The sequence below is a fragment of the Ceratosolen solmsi genome, unplaced genomic scaffold (genome assembly GCF_000503995.2).
Source record: "Ceratosolen solmsi marchali unplaced genomic scaffold, CerSol_1.0 scaffold35, whole genome shotgun sequence".
Classification (NCBI taxonomy): Eukaryota; Metazoa; Arthropoda; class Insecta; order Hymenoptera; family Agaonidae; genus Ceratosolen; species Ceratosolen solmsi.
In genome coordinates, this window is record NW_011948423.1 from 4,150,673 (window position 1) to 4,159,891 (window position 9,219).

A 9,219-nucleotide genomic window follows, 5' to 3' on the forward strand; every position below is an offset into this window, starting at 1 on the left:
GAAGTTTACATAATATTATGAGCCATCAACAACTCTATGGATGTAAGTTGAATGAAAAATGAAAATTCAGATTAAATCAGATTATGAAACTCTATAAATTTTATTAAACAATCCTACAATCTACGAAAAACTAAGAACAATAGATAATAAAAAATTAAAATCTATTTAATCATTAATTCATTTAGAAAGAAGTAATTTGTTTATTCTGTTATAGGGAGTACAAATAAATCCTTTTTTTCATGAAAATTCATCACTAAACGACATGTTAACAAAATCGGGAATTTCTAAGGTAAGTTGAATAATATATATTTCTCATACATTCTCTTATTAATGTTTATTTATTTAGTTTAAAATATTTTAGTCAATGTTTATGTGACTAAAAGTAAAATTATCTAACTGATATTTTTATTAGAGGTGTTTGAACAATGTATTAAATATTTAATTTCCTTTAAATCGTTAATTATACTTAATATTTGAAATATAATTTGGAAATATTTTAAACAAGAACGTTATTAGATTTTTATTTTAAATAAAAATTATATCCCCTGCAGTTTAATTGAATTATGATATTTCATTATCTAGGAAAATGTAATTTTTAAATTATATTTATTTCACAATTACAACCATTTTAAAATGCTGTATTAATTATTTTTCTTATTTATCGAATCAATAAGAGAGAAAATTGGAATATTTTTCATTGTAAAAGTTCATTAAAAACAAAAATTCTAAAGCACAAATTGAAATCACCAAGATATATATCAACGACCAAGAGATTATTATCTACTAAAAAATTATTCTTTTAAGATTGATTACATGAATAATAAAATACTAATGTGATTTTTTTCTAAATATTATTCTTCTCTCGTAATTCAATTAAATTTTTAAAGTAACATATTTTTCTAAATATTATTTTTCTTTCTTAATTAAATTTTAAAATAACATTATCACAATACAATTATAAATTTCATTTAATATCCGTTTTCTTGTTTATAACAATTATTATATATTGTAAATGTAAATTTTCATTTAATTTTATTTTATTTAAATTCTATTTGTTTACGTTTAAATCATTATTACATAATAATTTTAAACTTATATTATGTTGCTTCCTCATACATTTCGGTTATACAAAAAAGCGTCTTTAATTGATTATGACAATTTATTATAAATATTCATATTATGCATATTTCATGATTTATTATATTTTTCTGCTCTATTGTTATCAATTCAAATTGAAAAACAAATATGACGAATTAGAGTAAACATTTGGTCTTAATACAATGCACATTGATAAAATTGACGGATTAATTTATTTATAGATGTCTTTAAGCTGTATTCAATTATATTTATTAATATTATATTAATATGTCATGATAATGGAAATAGAATGTTTATACGATAAAAATAAGGGTTACAATAAGAAAGTAACCAATAATAATTAAAATATCCATCTACTCATTCATATAAAATCTTTTATACGAAATTAATTTTCATTTAATAAAACTAAAACTTTATGCTTCCATTGAAAATTTGTTATGATAAAAATCATTTTCCATTCAAATATACAGAATGCAAAATTATTCGTTCAAGTAAGAAAATGAAATTTTACATCTTTATATATAATATTTAGTTACAACAGGAAACACCATCAATCATCATTAATGTGGATTGATTTAAATTTCAAATTAGATTATTGTTTCGTTACGTAATGAAAAATTTAATGAAAAATTTAATTAGACATTTTGAATTTATAAGTAACGAACGTCTTACGAATATAATATTGAATATAATGTAATAATAAATATAATACAATATTGAATTCTTAAACGATTTTAAAAATTGTTTGTTAATTTATACATTTTATAATTATATTACCATTTTTAGGCAATTTTTCGTAATTTATTATAAATATGAATTGAGAGAATTTTTAAAAATTGTCATAACTTGATTTATGTAATGTATTTATTTTTATTAAATTAAATTACAATATCCTTAAAATTGTTAGTATGAGATATAAGGAAAATGTACAACTTGTATGTACAACATAGTTGCTATGTATGTAATATTATATTCTTAAATTTCCAATTAGAACATCTTTAGATTCCTATAAAAATAAAAGGAGAAAAGATTAACTGCCTCTCGGTGTTGAGAGAAAAGAGTAGAAAATTAAGATTGACTGTCAGTAAAGAGTATAGTTATTATGGCTCAATTTGAATTAAAAGTCATTTATTATTAGACTTTTTATCAAAAGATTATATATCTAATATAATTGTAAAATTATGCTAAAATAATGACACGCATCAATAGTAAATTGAGTTGATTTTATATGCTCGAAAATATATAAAGAATAGTCATAAATAATTTACAAAAAGTTAAAAGAACTCGGTTTAAAACAACTCTGATTTAAAATCAATACTCTGTGAAATTATTTTGAAATTTAAATCGCTAGTTGGCTCCCCTCCAAAACAATCTCTTCAGGTTTTTTGAGCACTGTATTTGCGCTTTGAAAATCACGTAGACCTCCTGCGAATATTTTTGTCCTTACTTTTGTCTATCTCGTTCTAACTATATATATATATATATATATATATATACACACGTACGCACACACACGTCAACCCTTTCTGTAGCTTCGAAAAAGAATATGAAGATCCTGCAGCAGGTGATGCATACCCTATATAGATATACGTGTAGAGGAGCGGTTGGGAGGCGGCACGACACGTGTGCAAGTTTGATGTCATCTGCTGACCGGTCCGGTAGCACCGTGGGAAGAGTGGACCGGTTGTTGTCTTTGCTCACCTCTCTCTCTCTCTCTCTCTCTCTCTCTCTCTCTCGGGTGCATGCTCTCTTTCTGTCGTGCGTATTACTGCACGCAGAGATAATACTTCTTTTCCTCGTTCGGATCGCTTCTTTGGTCAGAAACGCAGAAATGCAGTTTGCATATCATTTCGATGCCTGCTAAATTCATATATTCAGACATATGTACTCGTAAATTATTAGACTCGGTAAGCTTTTAAATATCGAGGGTAAAACAAAGACTCTTGTGCAGAATGAAATTTAAATGAATGAAACTTTAAATCATCATTGTTGGCTGAAAAGAGGAAGTAACTTTTACGGCGCATAGTTTATCTCGAAGTATTAGAATGTGTTTTAATAAAAATATAAACATTTTGTAATTTTTTAAAAATCAAGATTAGTCTCAATGTAGGCGAATTCAACGTTAGTCGCAGCGCGTATGATATGCAAGCGGATACCTAAAAGAGAAGAAATTAAGATAAAAAAAATTATGGACTGGCATAAGCTTTTAATTACGTCTAATGAAGCGTGATGCACAAAAAAAGTAATCGAATGTAAAAAGTTAATTTAAAATATATAAATTAGATAAACAAGAAAAACACGGAGGAGAAATATAAAGGTAAATCACGACAATCAAGATGGCAGAGAGAGAGAGAGAGAGAGAGAGAACGAGAGAAAGAGATAGAGAGAGGGAGAATAATGGGGTGGGAGGGGGGTGGAAAAAAAGGCGGTAATATCGAAAAGAGCAAGAACGAAAGAAGAAAGAACAAGGTGAGTGTAAGTGAGGCAGGAGCGAAGCCAGATGAAGGAGATGGAATGGTCCTCCCTCCTGCCGCTGTCCCTTTAGCAACAGTTTCCTTTCTAATGCTTTGTCTTGTAGTTCTCCATCTCTCTCTCTCTCTCTCTCTCTCTCTCTCTCTCTCTCTCTCTTCTGTCCTAATGCAGGTTAATTTTGACCTTTGTATCTAGTGTGGCCGATTACCGCCTTGACTTCGCTTCTCGTCCACCTTGTTTCCGCTCCCTTATGTCACGCACTCGCACATGCAAACAGGCACACGCGCGTCCCGCTCATTGTGCACACAAGCGATGATAGGAGCTTTTTTGAAAATCACGTACAGTTTTGAATTATGACAACTCGGCTTTTATTTCGCGGCTTCTCTTCTTATTTCGTATGCGCTGCGCACCCGGACTTGCATAAATGAAAGTTAAAGGTCCTCGTTCGGATATCATTTGAATATTATTTAGTTAATGTGAAAGCTGCCGTATTATTTGCATTAAGGGAACCTTTGTTTGTCTTTTATATTATTTTTCAACTCCAGGTCTTATTATTGTTTTCATTGAAATTTTCGAATGAAAAAATATACGACGTGATAAACTGTTCTCCCAAGCCCGGTTAGCGAGCTCATTATTTATTTAAAACTTTCAGAGTCCGATTGATCAATGGGCGAAAAAGTTGACTCGCTAATTAATTACATAATTATTTTAATAATTGTCCTGAATGTTCAATGGATTCCCCCGATTTGCTTTCGTACGAGTCTGCCTATTGAACATTCGAAATATCGAATTAAGCGACACGGGAGTACATAAAGCGCCGACCGTTGACACAGAAGTGTAAAAGGAGATGGCAAAACAGCGCTGGTGACAAGAAGCATATCGCACTGGATAATTTATCAAGGAAGGAACTTAAGCTCGGCAAACTATTGTTCCACTGGGTGTAAGTCCACGATGCTATGGACAAAAACCTAGGAGATATGACATTTCTAGGGTCCCCATTCGATACAATTTGCGAAGATTCATCGTCGGGATTCCCTCTCTGCTCTATCTCTCTTCTCTTCCTCTCTTTCTCCCCCTCGCGCACACACACGCTCTTACAGGCAGACTGTCGCGGACATACAAATGCACACAGGCACATTAGGAAGAAGAAAAAAGCTCCCGAGAGTGTGCGCGCGAGCTGACGATCACACTTTGCTCGTCGCAGGGGGTCTGGGAAAAGATCGGCCGCGATTTTTCGGCCGTGCGCCGCACAGCTGGAGCGACGGAGATGGATAAACAGCAATAGACGGAAGGGAGAAAGAGTCTCGCACTTTTACGATTCCGCTCCATGCAAATCAGATATCTTGCTCTGCAGAAACAGCTTCAACCGTTCAGAAGACGAAGGTCGCGGGGGAAAAATCATCGCGCCTCTGACCACCCTCCTCTCCTCCCCCCGGTCCCCCCTCATTCACTCGTTATCATACTCTCTCTCACACTCGCTTTCTCTCTCTCTCTCTCTCTCTCTATCTCTATCTCTATCTCTATCTCTATCTCTATCTCTATCTCTCTCTCTCTCTCTCTATATATATATATATATATATATCTCGCTCTATCTCTCGGCTCTAGCCACCGTGTTTTTCTTACCCCGGAGTAGGGCTGAACTGACAGTTCGCGATCGTAGATACGCCGGGGCTCTCGAAGATACGCAAATGAGATAATTGCAGGCTTGTAATTTGTACGCGCGGGCGCGAGGATAAAAGTCGCTTTTTCTTGCGGGCGGGGTAGGGGCTTTTATGGTGGCCTTCGATCACGTGCAATTGAAATTGAGAAATAAACGATCGGATAAATAATACGATCGCGGGCGCAAAAGTGGATGATTGGCGGGAGGAATGCACCGGCCGATGTGCTCCTGAGTTATAACGTTGTTATTGAGCATGAGGACTACATTTTTGGTACGTTATTGATAAAGTAATTTATTTTTATGAGCTCGGCTATCTGATTAAGCGACTTTCCATTGCTTATTTTCAGCCATTATGGTCGCGCCGATTAAATTTTATGTACACAGTATTCATTATTTATATTGGATGAGAAATACCAACGTATTTCCTTCTGCGCCACTTCACTAGCCCCTTCCCCTCCCAACTTACCCCCACCATCCCGCCCCCACCCACCACCGTCATCCATATCAATACTTTATATTTAATTAAAATTCTTTATATCTAAATATTTTTCCGTTACAGGAGTTAGTTCGCGTCAGACTCTTTGTTTTGTTTATTTGTTTGTTTGTTTGTTCGTTTGTTTTTTAATTTTTTTTTCATTCAATGCACATTTGCTAGCACAATTTCCAGGTCATTCCATTAACGTTATCAGTACGAAACCGGAGTTACGAATTACTGAATATCGGTTTTTGTGATGGAAAATCTGGTTTTGCACCAACAATCTTAATGGAATCGTTGAGGAATTTAATGCTTGTCTTTATTGAGAAAAATGAGCTGACGGACAATTTCTTCCACAGAAATGTTTATGAACTCATAACTTTAATTAAGCAGTTAGTTGTATTGTATTATAGAAAAATAGTGTTACTATTTTACAACACTGTAAAATTTATCGATACGATAATTGCTATAGACACCAATTTGGAGTACATAAAGATGCCAATGCCGATAAAGTAACAGTAGTATCTTAAAATAGCCCAGATGTCTAAAGTATTAATCGAGATTGTGAATTAAAAAGAAAAGAGTAGACGATTGTGAGTAATTTACGCACTATCTTATCGACAGGAACTGTTTAAAGATATAAACTTGTAATATTTACAGCTACTTATTGCTCAGCATGAAAAATCTTGGCCGACAAAATCATTACATTATTTTGTATGTTGGGCTTTTTAGACACAACACCAAAGGACTCACCTTATAATCGGTCCTTTAAACAAGTATTCCATTAAAAAAATCTTTCGTACATCTTCGGCACATACTGCTATTCTAACCGCATGGAATATCAAATTTAAAAGCGAACGAATGCTAGAGAGTACGGAGCTATAATTTATAAAACAAAACAAACAAACAAAAAAGAAAAATTACTGGTGAAAAAGGAATTCTTTTCTCATTACAGTACACCGGTTAGCTACGATATAAATCCTCGAAACGTACCAGCCAACCCCAAGAATCGTCCCATTCACCCCTACGGTATTTTACGCATTCGCTCCCATCGCGTACATCACGGTTGGGATAATTTGTTGTACGCGCATCTCGTCAAAGACTGCTGCAACAACAAAAATCGGCGATCGTACGAGGTAAAAAAGTACTTTGCGCCCTCCTCACTTTCCGTTCCCCGACGCAGTTGCATCGAGTATAAATATATATAACTGGTTTGGAATTTTTCGCGCCGCGTGCGCGCGCATACGCACGAGACTGTAAGCGCATCAGCCGCGAATATGTTAATGCATTTTAATACGGCGTATAAGTGTTTTAATGGGCATGCAAATCGATCCTTGTAAATTACGGCCTTACGCCGGTGCGCTTATAAACGCGACTCCCCTTCTCCTTTTTCCAGATTTAAAATTCCTTCTGTGCGCGCGCACCCGCGAGTCGTTCCACTTTTTCGCGCAGAATGAAGGAGCGTCGGCGGAGAAATGCGACGCCTCGTGTCGCGGAGATGATTTCAAGGGCGTGTATGGAAGTTAATTTCTCTTCTCTCTTTGAACATGTATTGCCATCACGACGGAGCTATCAAGATTTTTTACCACCTTGGTCGCCCGGGTGGTCTGGAATATTCCTAGACGCTAATACTCTCGATACGAGGCTTTCGTCTCAGTCTTTCGCCTTTTTTTCTTCTTCTTGTATTTTTTTCTTTTCTTTTTTTTTTGTTTTTTTTTTGTTTTTTGTTTTTTGTTTTTTTTTTTTTTTTGGGTTTTATCTTATCCGCCGACAATACGCATTTATTATTTTAAAAACCAGAAGCTGACGATAATTTTGCTATCTGCCATTTTGTCAATTTGTGACGTTTGGCTATTATTCCACGGATTATCCAATAATATAGAACACGCAAATCTGAACGAGTAAATCTGAATTAAAAATATAAGAATTCATGACTTCTATACACGTAATGATATACTCCATCATTATTTAAGATTGCTCTTGTAATGCATAACGAGTAAGAAAGACTTTGTTGCTGCAACTAACGGCACAATAATTGTAACCGAGACTCAAAATATCTTTATGCAAATTTATTCGTACAAGCTTGATTGAATATTAGACTGTTATAAAATTTAAGCGCGCCTAGTCAATAAAATGTCGCTCCGCGTCGCCTCGAAAGCCCAAGCGATTATTAATATAATTTCCCCCTCGCTACTTACGCTTGTAATACATAAAAACAGTAGGCATTACAAGAGTCTCGGCGTCGATATCGCGTGCGCATAAGCGCACATCCCATTATCTTACCCAATCAACATCAAGGACAAGCTTAATACACCGGGACATCCGATTAATGTGATTTCAGGTGAGCCCGGGACTACGCGCTTCGACGACGATCCAGCCGGCATCCTGGGGCAACAATCAGCCTGAGAGGACGAGGCACGTGCTCTTACCGCTACGACTCGCCAGTGCCGACGACCGATTCATACCGCGCAGGCGCGGCGTGAACGTCGACGTCTCCCACTACCATCACACGCGCAACGCCGTTAGCGAGAAGGATGGCGTTTATTTGGACGTCTTTGAGGAGGTAGGGCGAACCTCCAGGGGGTAGGGGTGGGGTGGGGTGTATTGACCGGGCGTACGTTCTCCTGGAGAACATCTTACGCGTCACACTCTCAGACACAATCTCGACAGATTCGCTAAAGTATCGTCCGTCTCACGGCCATAAATGCAGCCGTTTCGAATTTAAATGCCGCCACACACACACCCACACGCAAACATGCAGGCGCGCTCGACCTCCTCCTCCTCCTTCTCCTCCTCCTCCTCCTCCTCCTTCTCAAACTTCACCGCTGGCCTCGTACACTGACGTAATTAATTATCTATTCGCATTTTCAAAATTAGAAAATCAATAGTAACTTACTTGCTCGCGGAAGCAATGTCGAGCAATTAATAACCCTCGAGGACAAGTTAAATGATTACGGGACATATTTCATAAAGCACCCATTAATTCTAAAAATATCGCTTGGATTGAGCGTCCAAAAACGAGAAAGAAAAAACAACAACAAAAAATCCAAAGAAATGAGAAAAGGAGAAAAAAAGACGGTCACGTAAAATAAATCGTATAAATTAATACGTAAATGCATAATTCACGCGACCGAACGAGAAAATTCATCATCCGGTAATGCGAATAAATCTGCGCCACGGCTCACCCAAATTCAAAAAAGAGCGAGAATCGTTACAACGTTTACGAGCGATTATCGGCCCGGCTTTTTCAATACATACGCACTATGAGGACGGGCTTGGGGACGGGCTTGGTGGGGACGGGCTTGGGGATGGGAATGGTGATGGGAATGGTGATTGGAATGGTGATTGGAATGGTGATTGGAATGGGGATGGTGATGGGGATGGGGGATTGTCGATTGGTGGGAGGAAGGGGGCTGGGGGGTGGGGGTGGGGGGAGGAGGATTACGAGGTGACGGGCGGGGGTGGATAAAGGATAAGAAGACGTGGAGGAGGAAGAGGGACCGGGGGAGGGGGG

At 36.4% G+C, this 9,219-nt stretch overlaps 1 protein-coding gene across 1 annotated transcript in view; it reads left to right on the top strand.

Moving 5' to 3' along the window:
* The first annotated feature begins 219 nt into the window (after positions 1 to 219).
* LOC105362177 (cell division cycle 20.5, cofactor of APC complex) overlaps positions 220 to 9,219 on the top strand; it is a 16,857-nt gene continuing 7,857 nt past the window's right edge. Inside the window, exons 1-2 of the mRNA XM_011499537.1 lie at positions 220 to 289; positions 8,047 to 8,268. Coding sequence (XP_011497839.1) covers positions 263 to 289; positions 8,047 to 8,268 — 249 coding nt within the window. The 5' untranslated portion in view covers positions 220 to 262. The remainder of the gene's footprint in view (positions 290 to 8,046; positions 8,269 to 9,219) is intronic.